The following is a 21247-nucleotide window of genomic DNA, read 5'->3' as shown; positions in this document are numbered from 1 at the left end:
GCCCCCACCACCCCTTCCGCCCATGCTCAGCTCATCATAGTTGATGTACCTTTCACAAATTCTGCAGATACAAACGCTTGAACTTGGTTTTATCTTAGCTGCATTCTTAACACCTAACTTAATGTGAGGCTACGAAATAGAAAATATATTTGTGAGATTCCTTTGTTTCCCCTTTTCCCAGTATATGCATTTATGAGGTTAATAACTCTTGTTTCTTAAGGTACATGTGGGCTATGTAGCTACCCTATAACTTTTAAATGCAGCTTGGAATTTCGATGAGAGCCCCCAAAGCCCTGTATTGTCTTTATTCATCCATTGATCCGTTTATTCATTCGTCCTGCTACAACATATTCCTAAATGCCTGTTACGTATATGTCAGGCACTATTCTAGGAGAGTTACTGGGTGTTTAACTGAAGTAGAGGAATAAAATGCAGCAGACCCTGTCCTGAAAGACCTTACTGTTAGTGGAAAACATAGAAAAGTCAACAATGACATTACAGTGTACTAAGTGCTCTGGAAAGAGCAAGTATGTTCTCAGAACTTGGTCTTAGGGTAGCTAGAGAAGTTTTTCAGTGGAGTGTACATCTAAATTGCAACGAGTCTGGGAGGAGAGGTCAAGAAATGTTCCAGGCAGGGGGAAGGATGTGTACAAAGTACAGAGAACATGAAAGACATGGCTTACTTGAGGAACCAGTAGTAATTCAGTTGAAATGGTCAAGGCTGAAACACAAAGTGGAGGTGGCAGCGGAGGGGATAGGGGAAGGTGCAGTTGATGGAGCTATTGAGGTAAGATCCTGAAAGCCCTTGTAAACAACGGGAAGGAATTTGGACTTGAACTCAAAAGAGCTGAGAGCCAGTGAAGAATTTTACATAAGAGGTTAACACAATCAGACTTTATGATAGAGGACTCTGGATAGTGTGTGGGGAAATTGTTTTTTAAAAAATCAAGACTATGGGGCGCCTGGGTGGCACAGCGGTTAAGCGTCTGCCTTCGGCTCAGGGCGTGATCCTGGCGTAATGGGATCGAGCCCCACATCAGGCTCTTCTGCTATGAGCCTGCTTCTTCCTCTCCCATTCCCCCTGCTTGTGTTCCCTCTCTCGCTGGCTGTCTCTATCTCTGTAGAATAAAAAAAAAAAAGAAAGAAAGAAAAAATCTTTAAAAAAATAAAAAATAAAAAATCAAGACTAGCAGCAGGTGGGTCCAGTTAACTAGGTGAAAAATAATTAAAACCAAGGGTGGTGACAGTAAATATGCAGAAGAATAGAGTGGCTTGAGAGAGATTGAGGAGGTGGAATAGGTAGGCCTTAGTGATTGGATGGGAGTCCAGACGGAAGAATCAAGAACGTCACCCAAGTTTCTGCCTTCAGCAGCTAGGCGTGTAGTGATGATATGGAATGTGTGCAGCCGGTATTGGGAGAAAGAAGATGGATCCAATTTTGGACATGTTGAGGGGCGCCTGGGTGGTTCATCAGTTAAGCATCTGATTCTTGATATCAGCTGAGGTCTTGATCTTAGGGTCGTGAGTTCAAGCCTTGCATTGGGCTCCACGCTGGGTGTGGAGCCTACTTAAAAGATTTAATTTTGGACATGTTGATTTTGAGGTAATTGCAGGCAGTGGGCTGAGCTTGGAGCTCATGAAAACGGTCTAAACTGAAGATAAAGAATAAGGAGTCATCAGCGTATAGCAGTTTTTGAGCTGGGGCCCATGGGTGGCTTCTGGAGGTTCTGTGAAATGTATGTTTGTATATTTGTCTGAAAGGTCCGTAGCTTTTATATAATGGCAGAGAGTCCTGAGATGTAAAAAGATTTAAAAAACCTGTTAAAATGATCAGTTCAGTGATGGAAGAAGATATGATTGTTGAAGAAGAGTGAGGAGAGAGAGAGGAAAAGAAGGTCTGGGTAAATGTCCTGAGGACCAGCTGCACTGTAGCACAAAACAGGGTGAACGGCAGAGCTCTAAGTCAGGATTGTGGAGCCCAGAGTTCCTGGTTGGAGCTGGAGGACAAGGGTCAAATCCAAAGCAAGTTGGAGGAATGGAAGGGGCCTGAGTGATTGGGTGGTGGGCATCTGGGGCTTCGTGGGCTGGATCAGTGGTTCTCCAACTTCCACGTGCATCAGAATCAGCTGGAGAGCTTGTTAAAACATAGTTGGATGGCTGGGTCTCATCTCCCAGGTTGCCCTAGATCTGGGGAGGGGCTTGGAAGTTTGCATTTCTAATAAGCTTCCAAGTGAGTCTGATGCTGCTGGTCCTCGAGCCACACTTTCCCAACCAGTTGGCTAAATGACTCAGGCTGTGTACTGTAAAGAGCTGGGCAGAGCCAGCATATATGGCGAGATAATAAAGTCACATACCTGTAGACCTGGAAAAAATAAAGACTGACTATTCCATGCTCCAGGTAAGGAAACCGAGTTCCCGACCTACCGCACAAATGCTTACATAGTAAAGGCAGAGTGAGGACTAAAATCCTAATGTTAAAAAAAACAGCAGTTTTATTTCCACCATGCTGTCCTGCTGTCTGAAAATGGAAATATGTCCATCTCTCTAACACTGGTAATTTAGGCATTGTGCAACTTCAGATTTAAAGTCCCTACTTCGGGGCGCCTGGGTGGCTCAGTTGGTTAAAGCATCCAGCTCCTGATTTCAGCTCAGGTCGTGATCTCAGGGTCGTGAAATCAAGCCCCATGTGTGGCTCTGTGCTCAGTGCAGCGTTTGCTTGAGATTCTCTCTCTCTGTCAACCTCTGCCCCTCCCCCACTCGGGCACACACTCTCTCTGTATAATAAATACATTTTAAAAAATTAAAGTCCCTACTTCTAGAAAATAAGAATCATGGGTTGGGAGAATTAGTGATTTTTCTTGCTTTCCACTTCTTCATACATCATGTCTGATGCGGATTGTTTCTTTGAGTAGCGCCTGATAGAGGAAGAGAACATGCTGGCACCGTCTCTAAAACAGTTTTCCTTACGGGTGGAGATTCTGCCATCCTACATTCCAGTGAGGGTTGCTGAAAAAATCCTGTTTGTTGGAGAATCTGTCCAGATGTTTGAGAATCAAAACGTAAACCTGACTAGGAAAGGTAAGAACCTCCTTGCCCAGTGGACCCTGTCCTTTTTTATATCGCTTGGCCCCAGTGTATTGCCTGGTGCAAGGGAGTGGCTATAAGATTTATGCCCCGAGATTGCGGCACAGCCATGACACGCTTATGTGAGAAGCAGGGGAAGGAGCTGTACCATGAGGACTAGAAATCCTTGCCTGTCCTGCTGTTCTCTGTCTTCCTTCCTGCCTGTTTTGCAGGATCCATTTTGAAGAACCAAGAGGACACTTTCGCCGCGGAGCTGCATCGGCTCAAACAGCAGCCGCTCTTCAGCCTCGTGGATTTCGAGCAGGTGGTGGATCGTATTCGCAGTACCGTGGCCGAGGTTTGTATGTCAGAGTTGGCTTTCTTAGCAAGAAAACAGAGTAGTTCCCCAGAAATTGAGTGCTTGACTTCCATTGCTTCTTGATGTGGTTGGAACTTAGCTTGGAGGGGCGCCTGGCTGGCTCAGTTGGTTAAGCGTCTGCCTTCGGCCCAGGTCATGTCCTGGGGTCGAGTCTCCCATCGGGTTCCTTGCTCAGTGGGGAGCCTGCTTCTACCTCTGTCTGCCACTCCCCCTGCTTGTGTTCTCCCTCTCCCTCTCTGACCAGTAAATAAATAAAATCTTTAAAAAAACAAAAAACAAAAAACTTGGAGAGAATTGTGAGAGTCAAAGGGCAAGAAGTTTTTTTAATAATAGAGGCAGAACTGCTTTAGTCTTCACACCTGACAGGAGTTTGCTAGTCAGCTACTTAGTTGGATAAAGGGAGGTCTCACTTTCAAATTCAGACAGCATTTTGAGTCTGTCAGTGTAGTTGGCAATAATTATGAGAAATCAACATATTCAATGGATTCTGACTAAATTTAGTGCCTCATTTATATTTTAGATTGCTTTATTACTTTTTCATTTGTGGGTATAATAACCCTGTGAGGAACACAGAACAAATATTATTTTTCCATTTTTATAAATGAATAAAATAGCTAACTTGTCTGGTGTTGCAGAGTAAGTAACAAAGGTGAGGTCAGAAACAGGTCTTGTGACTCCTAGTTCAGTATTTTTTGTTTGTTTGTTTTTTAAGATTTTTTTATTTGAGGAGTGAGCATGAGCAAGGGGACAGACAGAGGGAAAGGGAGACAAGCAGACTTCCCGCTGAGCAGGGAGCCTGATGCGGGGCTCAGTCCCAGGACTCGAGATCATGACCTGGGCCAAAATCAAGAATTGGAGGCTTACCCGCCTGAGCCCCCCAGGCGCCCCCTGGTTTAGTGTTTGTAAGTGAATTGTGCTTCATCCACCAACTTATATTGTGACCAGTGATTTTTCAGATGTGCATCTGTTATGTGGCTTAAAATAAAATTTGGCTCATAGGTGTGCGACAGTGCGAAATGAGATTTTTAGTTTATTCAGCTGTTTTGTTTACTGTATTAGTGGTTTTCCACTATGGCTGTGCATAGCACTGCTTCGGGAAATCTTAAAACACGCACTTGTATCGAGTCCCCCTCCAGGGCTCCTGACTGGTGGATGTACACCTGGAGGGAGGGAGCAGGTGCGTGTATTTATGACCATCCAACTAGACAAGCAACCAACAAACCATCGCAGGTGATTCTGAAGCACACCCAGTGCACTGCAGTGCCTCGAACTGCTAGGAAGCTTAGCATCGGGTATCCTCACATTGGAAGCATAGTAATCCATCATAAATACGATTTCCTTTTCCAGTCGCTGTCTCAGAAATCCTAGGCATGAGAGATAGCTATAATATTGGCAGAATATTAGATCATAAGGTGACCTTTAGGTATCACTTCATTTGATTCTTTATGGGCAAGTAAATATTTAAACTCTCTAGAATACATGTTTTTGTCCTTTCATATTTTCAAGATTCTGCCCCTCCGTCTGCAGCCAAGGAAGCTCTTGTCTAAGGGGCTGGTGTCTTGAGGTCCTTTCATCTTACTTTATTAAATCTATTTCTGTTCTTTTATTATTCCTGTGATAACTCCGGAGTTAATTCATGGAGGAAAGTAAAAATCTTACTGAATGAATAATACAAGATTTCAAAATTTTTTTTCTTGTGAAATTCTGAAATGTAGATATTGGTAGAAATTACATATCCAGTTTATAAAAATGATAGATGAAAAAAGTTCAGACTCTTTGAAGTTTTTTACATTTGTAGCTAATAGGCCTTTTTTTTAAAGGTATTCTCTTAAAATAGCAATTGCTGGTAATGAAAATAGAGTTTCCTTTTCAGAAGGAAAAAGGGGGGAGTGTCTTGCAAATATATGATCATACTCATCCCTTTTTGGTTTTCTCTTTCCCATTTTTTTAAGTATGCATTTATGTGAGTTTATATAAAGTTCAAAAACAGTTAATATAAAGCTTAATATAAAAGTTTAAATGCAGGGGCACCTGGGTGGCTCAGTCAGTTAAGCATCCACCTCTTGATTTCGGCTCAGGTTGTAATCTCAGGGTCGTGAGATCGAGCCCTGCATTGGGCTCTGAGCTGGACATGGAGCCTGCTTAGGGTTCTCTCTCTCCCTCTCCCTAAGCCCCTCCGCCACCCGCACTTGTGTGTGTGTGTGTGTGTGTGTGTGTGTGTGTCTGTCTGTCTGTCTCTCTCTCTCTCGCTCAAAAAAAATTCAAATGCAGAACTAATCTGGTGTTAGATGTCAGGATAGTATTTGACCTTGGTCAATGGAAAGAGCAGGAGGAGGGCTTTCAGGGTGCTGGTTGTACAGGTGTATTCAATTGTGAAAATTCTCCAAGCCGTTGACTTATTTGTGTACTTTTCTGTATATTTTTTAGTACTTAAGTGAAAAGATTTTGAAAATTCCTGGATATTTAAGTTACTTTGATTTTTTTTTGTAAGTTGGTTATTGTTTTTATGTAGATAGTGGTAGTATTAGTTTTTGTGGGTTAATCTGCGTGACAACTTAGAAGTCTTTTTTTTTTAGTTCTAAGTTTGTTGATTCTGTTGATTTTTCTAAGTAATGATCTTATCATTTGCACATAATGAGTTTTACAACTTCCAATTTTAGACTTTTTTTTTTCCCTTACAGTCTTGGATCTCTAATACTACATTAAACAGCTGGAGTGATAGTTGACATAAACTGTGTTAACCAGTGGAGGTGATAGTGGGCATTTTTACTTTGCTGGCTCTTAAAGGTCATGCAACTACGGTTTCTCCATTACTCCAGTGTTTGCTCTAGGCTTTTGGCACTTAAGTGTATCAGGTGAAAAAAGTTATCTTCTTTCTAGTTTGCCATGCATTTTTATCGTAAATAGCTGTTGAATTTTATCAACTGCTTTTTCTGTATCAATGATGGTGCAATTTCTTGCTCTGGGTTCTTTTTCTCCTTTAATCTACTCAGAGGGTAAATTTCTGGTCAGATTTTCAGATGTTGAATCTTTCTGAGATAAACTGTACTAAACATGAGGTTTTATTTTTTTACTACATTGTTGGATTTGGTTAGCCAGTACAATACTTGGAATTTTTGCATCTGCATTTACTAGTGAAATGTGGTTGCAGAATAAAGACTGTATAAGCCTTATAAAATGAGCTAGGTATCACTTTTCTTTTTTCTAGAATAATTAATATAAGACAGGAATTGTTACTAGAAGTTTGATTGAACTTACCTGAAAAATTGTCTGAGTTAGGTTAAGAAGGGGGAAGTCTTGGGAGTGCCTGGGTGTCTCAGTCAGTCAAACATCTGACTTTTGATTTTGGTTCAGGTCATGATCTCAGGGTCCAGGGATCAAACCCCATGTGGGGCTCCCCACTCATCGAGGAGTCTGCTTGAGGATTTCTGTCCCTTTCCCTCTGCTCCTCTGCCTGCTTCTGCCCCCCCCAAATAAATAAATAAATCTTAAAAAAAATCTTTACCAATTCAGTGTATTTAAACCTATATTAATCTGTTCAAGACTGTTATTTCTTGTGCCAATTTTGGTATATTCTACTTTTCTAGGAAGGCCTGTTTCATCTAGATTTAATTTATTAGAAAATCTGTCTGTAGCTATTTGTTTTACTTCGTATTTTATTAAAGTTTTACTGTTGAGTCTTACTAATCTTTTCAAAGAACCAGCTTGTGTTTTTATTACCTGCTTTTTTCTTTATCTCATTGATATCTGCCTTTATTATTTTTCTTCCTTCCTTTGAGTTTTCTGTTAATCTTTGCCAGTTTCCTGGGTTGAAAACTTGACTTTTCTATTTGTAACCCTTGCTTCCTAGGAAATATATATTGCTTTGACCTTGTCCCACAAGTTTTGGGCATGGACTATATATATTATCATCCTGTTCTCAATAATTGATTTTCTTTCTGATTTTCTTTGTAACCCCGGGAATTTATCAAGCTTTAATTTTTTTTTAATTTAATTTTATTATATTATGTTAATCACCAACCATACAGTACATCCCCAGATTCCGATGTAATATCAAGCTTTAATTTTTATGCCGTATAGTTGGAAACACAGCCTGTAGATAGGTCCTTTGGAGCTGCTTGAGGCTTCCTTTTTGGATTAATATAGGGCCCGTTTCTTGTTTTTAGTTCTACCTGTGCTCGGAGGAGTGTATGTTCTGTGAGTCTAGAGTTCTATGCGTGTTCTAATATCTCATCTCCAAGCTGTTAGGCATGTGCATATTTGTAATTAATATATATTTATTGTTTTTCCTTTTATGTATATATGTCTTCTTTATCACTTATGATATATATTTATTTATGTGTATTATATATGTATTTTTACTTTAATTCTATTTTATTAGTTAAGATCATTACCCACCTCCCTTCCATGTCATTATTTACCTCATATCTTCCTCCATCCTTTATTTTCAGTACTTTTTACCTTCATGCCCCCAAGCAACCACTGATCTGCTTTCTGTCACTAGAGATTAGTTTGCATTTTTTATAATTTATGTAAATGGAGTCAAACAATATGAACTCTTTTGGGGGAGGAGGTGAGTCAGGCTGCATTTCCTCATGATTATTTTGAGATTAATCCATGTTGCATGTATCAGTAGTTTATTCCTCTTTTTTAAGCTTGCACAGAACGTTCCTATAACCATCGTTAATATCATTTTTTAAACATTTCTCTAAATGGATTGCTGAATAGCAAACACATTCCTGCACTTAAGCACTCATTTCATAGCAATTAGGTACCGCTTTTATAAATACCATTATTACAAGTGTTTATAAACACTTCTCTAAATGCACCATAGAAGGGCTAGTACATCCAATCCCTGAAATAACACTCTTCTCAAAGTATCCTGAACATACAGTTTTTGTTAAAACTTTGTTTTATTGAGACTCTTCATTGATCTTTTATTGAGGATCTTTATAACATGTTTTTATTTTTCATTAATACATGTGCTTTTATTTTTTTAATCGAAATGTATTTGATATGTAACATTGTGTAGATTTAAGATATACAGCATGTTGATCTGACACATTTATGTATTCTAATAAGATTGTCATTGTAGGGATAGCACCTCTATTATATCACATAACTACCATTTCTGTTTTGTGGTGGGAATAATTAAGATCTAGTCTCTTAGCAAATTTGCTTATAATCCAACATTGTTGTCCATATTCACTATACCATGCCTTAGATCTCCAGGACTTATTTACCTACTAGTTGCAAGTTGGTACCCTTAAACAACATCTCTCCTACCCTGCAGCTCCTGGTAACCACCGTTTTACTCTCCATTTTTATGAGTTTGGCTTTTTTGGACTCCAGTTAAAAGTGATATCATGCAGTATTATGTATCTCAGTATAATATGTTCAGGGTCCATCCATGTTGTCACAGGTGGCAGAATTTCCTTCTTTTTCATGACTGAAATATGTATATTTTATTATATATCACATCTTCTTTATCTGTTCATCCATCATGGACGCTTAGTTGTTTCCGTATCTTGGCTGTTGTGAATAATGCTGCAGTAAACGTGGGAGTGCATGTATCTCTTCGATAATCCTGTTCCGTTTCCTTTGTGTATATACCCTGGAATTCTGGATCATATGGTAGTTCAATTTTTAATTTTTGAGGGACCTCCATACTGTTTTCCATAGTGGCTGAACCAATTTACATTCCCAGCAACAGTGCACAAGCGTTCCCTTTGCTGCACATCCTCGCCAACAACTTGTTACCTCTTCTTGACGACAACTTCTCATAGGTGTGAGATGGTAGCACGTGTGGTTGACTCACATTTCCCTGATGGGTAATGATATTGAGCATCTTTTGGTACCTGTTGGCCATTTGTATGTCTTCTTTGGAAAAATACCTGTTTAGTTCCTCTGCCCATTTTTTAATTGGATTGTTTGTGTTTTGTTGTTGTTGTTACTGAGTTTGTAGGACTTCTTTATTTCAGATATTAATTCCTTATCAAGTGTATGGTTTGCATATTATTTTCTCCCATTCTGGAGGTTGTCTTTTCCTTTTGTTGATTATTTCTTTTGCTGTGCAGAAGCTCTTTTTTCTTTTTTTTTTTTTTTGTAAGATTTTATTTATTTGAGAGAGAGAGAAAGAGCGTGCATGAGCAGGGGAGGGGGGAGCAGAGGAAGAGGGAGAAGCAGGCTCCCTCCTGAGCAAGGAGAACGACATGGAGCTCGATCCCAGAACCCTGGGATCGTAATGTGAACCAAAGGCATACACTTAACCGACTGAGCCACCCAGGCACCCCATAAATAAAATCTTTCAAAAAGGGGGTGGGTGCCTGGGTGGCTCAGTCGGTTTAAGCACCTGCCTTCAGCTCAGATCATGATCCCAGGGTTGTGGGATCGAGCCCATGTCGGGCTCCCAGCTCAGTGAGGAGTCTGCTTCTCCTTCTACCTTTGCTGCTCTTAAAAAGAAAAAAAAAGTACAATTCAGTGGGTTTTAGTATATTCAGTGTTGTGCGACCATCACCAGCAACTAATTCTGGAACGTTTCCGTCTTTTTTTTTTTTTTTTTTTTTTTTTTTTTACTTTAAACAATCCCTTCATTCTTGGGATTAACTCACCTTCGTCATGACATATATTCTGTTTTCAGTATATTGCTGGATTTGTTCAAAACAATTCTTTATAGAAGTTTTCATTGGAATGAAATTTTGTCCCTGTTTTGTTCTTTTCACAGCATCTCTGGAAGCTGATGGTAGAAGAGTCAGATTTACTGGGTCAGCTGAAGGTAATAGTTTAGCTGTATTTTAATTCTTGAAATGATGCTAGTGGGCAGGGACTTTATTCTCTAGGCTCTCCTGAGAGCATTGGCTGCCTGTGCCCAGTCTTCCAGAGTAGCCTCACTTGTCCTCCCTCATCCAGGAGGGCAAACTCTCCCCAATATTACACATGTACTATAGCACAAAGGTTTGGGTGTTTACTTTCTTCGGCAGAACAGATTTGTGTTGCCATTGAATGAATGACACTAAAGACACACCAGCTGTCCTGCCTTGAGGAGTTGCAGGTGTGCCCCTGTTAAATACCAAAAGCCTGTGTCCTTTTGTAGGCTGGGTTCACACTAATGAGATTAGAAACGTCATGTGTAATGACAACAGTGAGGAGCTCCCTGCTAGATTACTGAATTGTAAATTGAAATTCTTTCCGCAGATTATTAAAGACTTTTACCTTCTGGGACGTGGAGAACTGTTTCAGGCCTTCATTGACACAGCTCAACACATGTTAAAAACACCACCGACTGCAGTTACTGAACATGGTAATTGCCCTGTGGGCCTGAGAATTACCAGTTGACTGATGATGTAGGGGGTTTGTTGACTGCTGCTGAACCGTTCAGTCTGTTCCACGTAAGAGCAGCCTGGTGAGTTAGACAGCAGTGTTTCCAAAGATGGAAGGCCCTTCAAGTGGGTTGCACACTGAGGTCACTGGGAGTAGCCTCTTGACCCTTCCTGGAAGAGTGGCTACAAATCAGGTATTTTATCAGATTATAGTCCTACATTCCTTACGGGACATATCGCTACTTATTGCCACTTATATTTGAAATCTTTAGGTTGCGAATGATGGAAACTTAACCCGAACTAACCTAGGTGGAAAAGGGGAATTTATTTGCTCTACTCTGAATAGAGCCTCTGGATCGGCCTGGCTTGAATCATGTTCATATCCCTAAACAAAATAGTGTAACAAGGTAGAGTCTTACATTCTGTTTGAGCGTGCCTGGGTCACCGGCCTTCGCCTAGCATCAGCTGTTGTCAGCCCTACTGAACCACATGGATAATACTGGGAGGGGTGATTCTCCAAGGAAAACTGGGTGCTATTATCAGCAAGAGGAGGAGGAACACCTGCGAGGCAGGCAAAAGCAGCCCGTCTGCACGGCGCTGCACTGTTAGCGTCAGGCAGGCGGGAGCAAAAATGGGAAGCCAGCGGTGTGTGGCTCGGTGATGCAGCCCAGCGTTCTTGTCAGCCCATGTGTTCCTCCTTGCAGACGTGAATGTGGCCTTCCAGCAGTCTGCACATAAGGTCCTGCTGGATGATGACAACCTTCTCCCTCTGTTGCACCTGACAATCGAGTATCACGGGAAGGAGCATAAAGGTTTGCCATTCTTTCTTGCATCTTTCTGCTCCTATTGGTTCCTCATCTGTCCCATCGGTGCTTCCGCCCACCTCCACAGAAACTGTATCATTTTGGACTTTGGAAGTCCCCTTGTCTGGTGCCCTATTTTATACGGGAGGAAAGAGAAGTCCAGAGAGGCTAAGTGGGATGCCCAGGCCGTGATTTTTTGTCCTGCTGCTGGAATGGTCTCTATTTATTTCTAGGCACCAGACTTTAAGGCTGAAAAAAGAATCTGAGAAACCTCCTAAAAGAATCTCACATAGACTTTCCCTGCCTTCTTCTTCAAGTCCCGTTTTTTTTTTTTTTAAAGATTTTATTTATTTATTTGACAGAGATAGAGACAGCCAGCAAGAGAGGAAACACAAGCAGGGGGAGTGGGAGAGGAAGAAGCAGGCTCATAGCAGAGGAGCCTGATGTGGGGCTCGATCCCGCAATGCCGGGATCACGCCCTGAGCCGAAGGCAGACGCTTAACCGCTGTGCCACCCAGGCGCCCCTCAAGTCCCGTTTTTGTTGCCTGTATGCTTCTGACTCTGCAGGCTCGAGTGAGCATTCCCCTCATGAACGTGACTCATCTTGTCGAAGCCCTGGTTCTGGATGAGCAAAGTTGTCTTTTCTCCTCTTAACAGATGCCGCTCAGGCAAGAGAAGGGCCTTCTCGGGAAACTTCTCCCCGGGAAGCCCCTGCATCTGGCTGGGCAGCCCTGGGTCTCTCCTACAAAGTGCAGTGGCCACTACACATTCTCTTCACCCCTGCTGTTCTGGAAAAGTGAGTATTTCTGAATTTCTCATAGGTAAATATGACCTGACTTCCAAGGGTAGAACTGATCGGGAATAGAACTGGGAGGAGCAAGGTAACCACGCAGCTGGTGATTGTACACAGTCTATAAATCAGAGGCTGCAAACTCGGATGCCTGTGTGGACCAGACATAAAACCTTAGCAAGTGAAGCTGCGGACACAGGGCCATGGGGGTTGCTGGGTGCTGAGTGCTGGGATGAATGGGAGGGTCAGACCCCCAGACCATCAGTGTGGTGGTGGTGGTGTGTGTTTTTTTTTAAGATTTATTTTTTAAGCAATCTCTTACCCGGTGTGGGGCTTGAAATTACAACCCCGAGGTCAATAGTCACAGGCTCCACCGACAGAGCCAGCCAGGCGCCCCGTTGTCATTTTTTAAATTGCAAAATAAGCAGTTTACAGACTGCCAGTCTGTGGCCTCTGGAAGATGCAGTCTTGGGCGCCAATGGAGAATCTGGCCTTGTTAATTCCATCAGACTAGCTAAAGTTTCCTCCCTAAAACTTTCGTAATTTTTTGTTGATCTACTTGGGAAGGCTTTCCAAGCCCAAATGTTTCCTGTGGACTTGAGCCACTGCAGAGATCACCTTCTTACCCCCAGGGTGAGGCAGTGGGGACGGCTGAGCTGGGGGTGGAATACAGGAGCGGGACCCCGACGTGGTTAGAGACTCTTGGATCAGCTTTCTTCTTTATCCTGAGAGCCTGCCGGGTGCTGTCGCTCAGCCGGGGACCTCCTGTCCCCGAGTCAAGGAGCCAGAGCTCTAGGGGAAGGGAGGCTGGAGAAGCATGCTTGGCTAGTGGTCGCCTGTAAAACCCATCCCCACACCACTGAAGAATCTCTCAAATCCTGTGCTGGCCCCTGCCTTGGTTGGAGGATGGCAGGGTTGTGCTCAGGCTAGAGGAGTGGAGGAAAGGGAAATACATGAACAAAAGGGCCGCTCTTCATCCCTCTGCTCCTGTTCCCAGTCATCTCTGCCTTTTTGGGTAGAGAAGCTTAGGGCATGAGAGCCTAGGCATGAAATGGAAAAGACGAGGCTGGTTGAGGGAGATTTCTGTGGCAGGTTCAGAGCCCACAGCCCACCTAAGCAAGCTGCATGGACCTTGTCCTTGAGCCTTCTCAGCTCCCAGTGTCCCACAGGTAGACAGTCCATTTACAGCCTCACTTGATACACTCCGAACATCCTTGAAGAAGTCAATCTCAGATGTATTATTTAAAACGGATTATGAGAATTTCCAAATATAAAGTATGGACAACAGGGATTCCCCCACGTATACGTTACCCAGCTTCAGTAACCGCCAGCATTAGGCTGCTCGTTTCATCTGTTGGTTTCGCGAGAGCCTTATCCAGCAAAGGCGTGTTTTCAGTGTAACTACAGTGCAGTTATCGCAGCCAGTCAGATGAGCAGTAAGTCCTTATCTGGTATCTAGTACAGACTGAAATTTTCCCAGTTATCAAAAAATGTCTTTATGTTTTGGTTTGTTTAAATCAGAATCGGAACAGGGTGTACACTATTTTTACTATGTTCCATTAGAAATAGATGATTTTAAAAACCAGATCAGATTGGTTTCTGCAGGTCTGCCTACGAACAAGTAAATATATCCAGTTCGACTAGGAATCAGCTGTTCTTCCCATGCGTGTTCTCAGAGTGGGGCTCAGCATTAGGCAACTGGTCCGAGCTTGCCAGGAGGCAGAAGTTAGGGAGCCCTCGATTGCGTTCTCTTTTCTTTGGGACAGAGAATCAGATTCACCAAAATCCTTGCTTCCTAACACGTTATTAGTCTACGCAAGACCCTCCTTCCTTCTTACACATACGCCATCAAACCACTTCCCAGCACAGAAACTAGAACACCGACAATAACGTCCCTCGGCCTCTGTGGTCTTCCCCAGTTTCCCTCCCTTGGCTCCCCCAGCCCAAAGTCACCACTCTCCCGCAGTCATGTTTTCTGTCCTTTTAATACTTAGTTTTATAACATCTATATATATTCCCTCAAAGTATGTTTTTTCTCTAGCCGGTTGTTTTAAGCATGATAAAGTATATAAGGCTGTATGGAACCTGCGATTTACCTTCTTTATTCAGAACCCTATTGCTGGGAGTCCTCTTGGGTTGTGCACTCATTTTGACCGCTGTGCGATACTCCACCGTGTAAATAAGCCACAGGGAATCATGCGTAGCTCTAGCCATTCTCCTTTCCTTCCTGCCTCTTGGGGGATGGGTGGCAGGCACAGAGCCGTAGGGTGTGTCATGCAGGTGAGGTGGGGCTGAGGGTTTATTCCTGAACAGCCCGACGTGTCTGTCCCAGGTACAACGTTGTGTTCAAGTACTTGCTGAGCGTGCGCCGGGTGCAGGCGGAGCTGCAGCACTGCTGGGCCCTGCAGATGCAGCGCAAGCACCTCAAGTCCAACCAGACGGACGCCGTCAAGTGGCGCCTGAGAAATCACATGGCTTTCTTGGTGGATAATCTTCAGTACTATCTCCAGGTCTGGGCTGAGGGATGAACAGGAGGAAGGGGTAAGGAAGGAAAGTCCGGGCGGTTGGCAGGATTTACCGAAGAGGGACTGCAAACCTGCATTGGATGAAATGTCGGGGCTTGAGAAAATTCACAGATTTTATCCCTGGCGGGGTTTCTTGGTGGCATTTTAGAGGAAGGTGGGATAGATGGATGAAGGAGGAGTTTAGGGTTCTTGCCAGCAACGCAGTGTTTCATTCTTATGATTTGACCCTAATTTTTAGAGTTTGCTAGAAGGCCAGGAATCTATAGGGCTTAACCGAGTCAGTCGGTGGAGGGGATGTGGCATGAGATGGGGGGACCTGCTGGAACTTCGGAGGTTATTAGGCATTAGGCAGATAACCTTCTACAAGGCTAGGCAATGTAAGGGGGCCTTTGGTCGGCTTTGAAGTGGCTTCAATAGGAGGGAGAATTTCTCTTTCATATTAGCAGGCATCTTAATGTTCTCGAGTGCTAAAATATGCTAGGTACTGGAAGTATTTGTGTGTCGCTGCCCACCAGGTAGATGTGCTCGAGTCTCAGTTCTCACAGCTGCTGCATCAGATCAATTCTACCCGCGACTTTGAAAGCATCCGATTGGCTCACGACCACTTCCTTAGCAATTTGCTGGCTCAGTCCTTTATCCTGTTGAAACCTGTAAGTAGAGCTGTTGGTTTCCTCAGACTGGTTCTAGCCTGACTGTTCCCTTAGATCCCGGGTTGCCAGGATGTGGAACTATCGTTAAATTGTTCAATCTCCATTTTCAGACCTTTTTAACAACTTAAAACTAAAAGGGAATGTTAAAAGGGAATTTAAATGTCTTTGAATTTCTGAAATATTGTATCCTAGGGATGTGGTGAGCAGCTATAGAAAAAAGAGTATGTGCTGAACCCTCAAAGGGAAGGATTTAATTTAAAAAACCTTTCTGATACCACAGCATATAGTACTTACTTTCTTAGCAATCTTTTGGATCAGGATTGACCAGTTGAGAGTTGTTTTCACGGACAAGTGGAGTAGACTCCCTCTACGTGTATGTGCGTATGTACACGTGTACATCTCCTTCAAGGTAATCATTCTCAACCTTGGCTACACATGGGAATCACCTGGGAGCTTTAAAAAATCTGGGACCCCAAGCACTTGAATTAGAATCTCTGGCGTGAAACCCAGGCACCAGTGTTTTTTAAAGCTCACAAGTGCATGCCAATTCCAGAATGGAAAGTGGGAAGGTTGAAATGACTCCTCATAGTTTCTATGATTATATAGGTTACATAGATTACACTTCATCTCCGATGTCAGCTGGCTGTTCTCCCTCAGGGCTGCCACACCACAAACACTACAGACTTCTCTGGCGTTCGTATTCGGAGCTATTTTGCTGCACCAAGGGAGAGCGGGGTTACGTAGATGCCACTCCCAAGGGCTCTTTCTGTGAACTGACAACACCAAAAGCCGTTGTGACAGGTAGACTGCCCTCGTATGGCCTGAGTGCCTCCTTGGGAAAAAGCAATCAGAGCAGGTGGTCACCATTAAATATTTATTGAGTGCTTACTTTATGCAAGGCACTGGGGATACAAAGAGGTATAAGTCATGGCTCTGCCCTTAAGGAGCTCACAATCTAGTTGGAGAAACAACATACATACATACACAGATCAGTAACACAAGTGGCCTGAACGGAGGCCAAGAGAACAGTACAGAAAATATAGAGAGCGAAGCAGGGGGTCGCTAAAGGCTACACAGGGAAGGGAGTGCTCCACTGGGAAGGTAGAACGTGAACTGGCATTAAGAGGAAGATCCCAGGCATAGGGAACAACAGTGAAAGCAAAGCTCGGGGCAGGAGCACACTTGGTGGGTCCCAGAAACAATGACTAGTGTAATGTGGCTACAATGGAAGCTTTGTGCTGGGGTAACTAAGAGATGATAGCATCTTTGCCAGGAAGGGAAGAGTTTGGTTTACACTTGTTGCATTTTGAGGGGCCAGCGGGACTGACATGTGACATTGTCTCTCCTGAGGTCAAAGAATGGGAATATGGTCGCTCTTAGACTGTTTTCCCAAATCTTTAATTTCATAGATGTATCTTCCTTCTTTTCCTAATACCAACTGTTTCCTGGGTAGGTGTTTCACTGCCTGAACGAAATCCTAGATCTCTGTCACAGCTTTTGCTCACTGGTCAGTCAGAACCTGGGCCCGCTGGATGAACGTGGGGCTGCCCAGCTGAGCATCCTGGTGAAGGTGAGTCTGCCTGGCTGTTGGCAGTACGCAGGCCTGTGCACAAGGGAGAGGTGGTTTTGCCAGTGGGGAATCAGGATCTTGCCTTCTGAGTCAGTAAAGCATTTCCCCAATACATACGTACACACAGAAGTAACAAGATACAAAGATTAAAATGTTGGTATCAGTTCATTTTGAAGCAGATAATTATGTGCCATCTCAGCATTCAAAAATAGTTCAGCCATGAATAGTTTCTTCAGCCCACAAACATGCACTGGCTTTGTTCTCACATTCTCCTATCCACTCTCCTTCCTTCCTTGAACTGGGATTGTAATTATCTGACTCCAACAAACACGCAGGCTCTCCCTGACCCCAGTATACAACCAGAATATATTAATTTGAAAGCGGATGCTAACTTCCTACTGAGAATGGGAGTGTACTTTCACAGAAAGTCATGCTATCTGTGGACTCGGTACTAAGACGACCCTTGAGGAGCTAAGAGAAGTGAGGCTGGGGGAAGGGCAGCTGGTGCTGTAGAGTTTTGAGCAAGAGTTTTTCAAGGAGCTGCCCCCTCCTGCCTCATCCACATGGACAGTTAGTGAGTCTGAGAGGAATGAAAGCCCGAGTTTTTCTCTCTGCAGGGCTTTAGCCGCCAGTCTTCACTGCTGTTCAAGATTCTGTCCAGTGTTCGGAACCATCAGATCAACTCAGATTTGGCACAACTACTCTTACGACTAGATTATAACAAATACTACACTCAGGCTGGAGGAACTCTGGGCAGGTAGGAATAAGCCTTGGGGAAAGTCTGTGGACTGTGTGTGTGGCTTTTTTAACAAGTTATAATTCCAGAGCTGGGAGACGTTAGCCACTGTCTCATCCAAATGGCCTCATTTTATAAACAAGGAAACTAAGGCTCAGGGCTCTGTCTGATCATCTTTATTAATTTTAAAGCCGTCATCATAGTAAAATACTAAAGCTCCTGATGCTGAGATGGGTTTTTAGTTTTCAGCTGGGCTAGAAGAACGAACTGGGAAGTGGAATGGCTGTGGCTGGTTCCCAGTTCTCACATGAACCAGCTGTGCAGCCTCAGGCCCCCTGCCCCCCAGCCCCCCAGCTGCCACGCCTGGGAAAGCTGATCTCCCCTTCTGATTCTTAGCTCTTTAATCCAATAGATTCGGTGGTGGTTGGCTTTTCTCAGACGTCTCTCCTGTTTTTAAAAGGCACTTTATTCTCCTTTCTCTCAAATGTCCTCAAGCAGATTTTTCCTAGGTGATTTTAGCAGAAGAGTTAAGTCTTAGAAGATGACATTATGTAGATCACAGGTTGCCCTGATTCCTCTTTCTTTGAAGAAAATCTTGGGAAAGCATATTTGATGAGGCTCTTTTTTTCTTTTATAGTTTCGGGATGTGAAAAAACCTCGTTCACAAACTGAGGGTCTCTCACCGCGTTCCCAAATCTGTGACGGAAGATTGAAAACATCCCACTTTCCAGCCATTCGACAAATGCCTGCAGCCTACTGAGGGCCCTACCTTTTTCTCCTACTCAACATTCACAGGCACAGATCCTTCCCATGTGGAACGGTCCACCCCACCTTAGGGGAGGTCGTAACTCACCCAGCACGGAGGACACAGGTGCCAGCTCTCCCTCTGCTGACCCTGCAAGATCCTTCACACTGACAACATCTGTTGGACACATCCATTTGTTGAGCACCTAACTCTGTGCCTAGGTACTGGTCAAGCTGCGAGAGACAGCAGTAAGTAATAACTTCCAATTATTTCAGACGATAAGAGGGCAATTCTAGCTATTGACGATGTATTTAAAGTATTACTATATTAACGAAGAAAAGGAGTCCTTACGAAAAAAAGACTGGGGTCTAATTATTAGATTTCAAATATTGAAAACTGCGAGTCTAATTATCCCCTCTTGGAAGAACCACAGGAGTTAAGGTTCCCCTAATCTGGCCCAACCGTTAACTCTAATTATTGATGTTTATATTGGTGTGAACCAAAATAAATGTTGATTGAACAACTCCCTCTATACTGAAGAAGAATGCAGCACTCCAGCCTGTCTGTAGCCGGTGAGTGTGGTGCTTATCTGATACTGTGAATCAGGTATCCTCTAGCACATACTGCGTCCTCTTTCCCACAATCGTGCGCTGAAGGTGACCCGTTCCACCAAACTACGGCCTGCCACCCATTTTTGTAAATCAAGTTTTATTAGAACCCAGCCACACTCATTTCACCTACTGTCTCTGGTTGCTTTCATGCTATCATGGCACAGGTATTTGTGACACATCATCAAATGGTCCAGAAAGCCTAAAATATTTACTAATTAATTGGCAGGAAACTCTTTTTAAATTTAAACTCCTGCTTCAAGGAATGAGAGGACATCAACAGGGATGCTGCTACGAATAGCAGTAGTAGGGAAGGAAGCTTCTAGTAACCGTGACAGCAATAAAAGTTAGTTAAATAGAAACTCTGGCCAGGGGTCCAGTTTTAACATTTCCAAGTGTGGTCCCTGTGTTTCTCGTGTTTATCCTTGCAGAAAGTCATCCCATCAGGCTTTAGTCGCTGCCCTTTCACAGCAGTTGGTGCGTTTTCCTTTTTAGTTCTCAGAGTACAGGACCCACAGGTCAGGTGTCGGTGAGCTCAACTCTAAAAAGATTTTTTTTAATTGCCAGGAAGTGCCCAATTCCATTCAACTTTTGCTACATCTATTGATCTGGGCCTACTGTAAAGTCAGTCAGGTTTTTGGCAGTATCTAATTTTAGCCCAGGATAACCTTTTGACAAAGATTCACCACAGAAAATTTTAAAATTCGCTTCTTGTTATTATTTTCCTTGGCTAGCTGTCGTCCTACTATGAACAAACAAGCCTACTGAAAACCGCAGAAGGTACTATGTTTGTCTTGCTATTTGTTCTGTGATTAAGTTCAAAGAAATGGATGAAGAAATCCCAGTTACTACAACCAAAGAGATTCATTTATTTTATCATAAAAGTCCAGGAAATAATAAAACTATATACAAGGTCCATGCAAGGAATCCAGTTACACACAAGACACATTTAAAACCTGGTTAAAACACAATCTCCACAACAGCAGGGAATAAAATCAGTAAGACCGAGTATCCTTAGTGAGAAACATAATCATGTTTGTATTTTGGATGCTGCTTGAATCCAATTCTCTCCCCCACAATGAGGCACTGGATCACCCACTCTTGTGACACCACAGGCAGCTGCAATGCTTCTGCACACTTCAGCACTGAGGCTGGGCAGGAGGGATCCGTCACCACCACGTCAAATACCCCTAATGCAATATCTGCAGGAAGCAGGGGAAGGTGAGTGAGGAGAGGACACTTGGGTTAGCCTTCCATTAAAAAAGATACGCTTCCTAGCCAGTACGTCGCACTGTGCCCAAATTCAAGCCTTTTATGTCAAACACTGTTACTGATCACAACCAAAAGGGAAAGTTATAATCACTATATGCTAACCTTGCAAAAGGTTTACGAATATACCACTGGACACGAGCAGAAGCATCAACAGCCCCGTGCCTCACTCCTAGTAGCTCACCTCTTGAAGGTGGTACTTTTTTTCTCTTAGAAACATGGACAAGGTCCCCCAATCAGACCACAAGGCCTAACACCTACGGGTCTAAGGACATCCTTGGAGCAATAACACCACACACACTCTCCAGGTACCTTTGTTATGGGCACTTGAATGGTGCTGCTTCACGGAGGCTGCCCCCCCAGTCATGAGGATCTCAGACCAGAGCTCCAGGAAGTTCTGCTGTTGGTCTGACACCAAGAGTACCTTCAGATTGTGGAAAGGGTTTTCACGGGGTTGCCTATGAAGGAGTCAGAGACATAGCACCTTGGAATTGGAAAAGACCTTAGCATGACAGATTACATCCAACAAGAGCCCTTCTGCAGAGGGACTGGGGCACATGGGAGTGTTTTCCAAAGCCCTGCATTAGGGCACCACTCCCCTTCTCCTGTGAATCATGTGTATTCTCTGGGATTTTGGGCTTCTAAATCAGCCCTTCTGCTGTCCAGGTCCACCCTGGGGTTGAGAATAAAATGCCTTGCTTAAAACTTAGTCCCCTAACCTCAGAGGTCGAGAATACTGAACCTACATGGAAATCCTCACACATTTCCAAAAGGTCCTTAACTAGGATGC

General features: G+C 43.4%; 2 protein-coding genes across 7 annotated transcripts in view; one reads left to right on the top strand and one right to left on the bottom strand.

Annotated features, from left to right (window-relative positions):
- TUBGCP4 (tubulin gamma complex associated protein 4) overlaps positions 1–19103 on the top strand; it is a 35077-nt gene extending 15974 nt beyond the window's left edge. For 2 of the 4 annotated variants that reach the window (XM_034661055.1, XM_034661054.1), the window contains 11 exons: positions 2913–3078; positions 3297–3421; positions 10167–10217; positions 10637–10742; positions 11445–11573; positions 12222–12360; positions 14687–14864; positions 15395–15529; positions 16983–17099; positions 17717–17856; positions 18473–19103. In XM_034661055.1, the coding sequence (XP_034516946.1) occupies positions 2913–3078; positions 3297–3421; positions 10167–10217; positions 10637–10742; positions 11445–11573; positions 12222–12360; positions 14687–14864; positions 15395–15529; positions 16983–17099; positions 17717–17856; positions 18473–18485 (1299 nt within the window). In that variant the 3' untranslated portion in view covers positions 18486–19103. Of the gene's footprint in view, positions 1–2912; positions 3079–3296; positions 3422–10166; positions 10218–10636; positions 10743–11444; positions 11574–12221; positions 12361–14686; positions 14865–15394; positions 15530–16186; positions 16331–16982; positions 17100–17716; positions 17857–18472 lie in introns of those variants that run through there. The other 2 variants (XM_002913183.4, XR_004625687.1) reach the window with 2 other exon arrangements.
- Positions 19104–20029: 926 nt separating this feature from the next.
- TP53BP1 (tumor protein p53 binding protein 1) overlaps positions 20030–21247 on the bottom strand; it is a 68438-nt gene continuing 67220 nt past the window's right edge. For all 3 annotated transcript variants that reach the window (XM_011227436.3, XM_011227443.3, XM_034661049.1), the window contains 2 exons: positions 20770–20915; positions 20030–20390 (listed from right to left, as the gene is read on the bottom strand). In XM_011227436.3, the coding sequence (XP_011225738.1) occupies positions 20203–20390; positions 20770–20915 (334 nt within the window). In that variant the 3' untranslated portion in view covers positions 20030–20202. The remainder of the gene's footprint in view (positions 20391–20769; positions 20916–21247) is intronic.

Source organism: Ailuropoda melanoleuca, chromosome 5 (assembly GCF_002007445.2).
Source record: "Ailuropoda melanoleuca isolate Jingjing chromosome 5, ASM200744v2, whole genome shotgun sequence".
Classification (NCBI taxonomy): Eukaryota; Metazoa; Chordata; class Mammalia; order Carnivora; family Ursidae; genus Ailuropoda; species Ailuropoda melanoleuca.
This window is presented reverse-complemented; position numbering and strand designations above follow the sequence as displayed.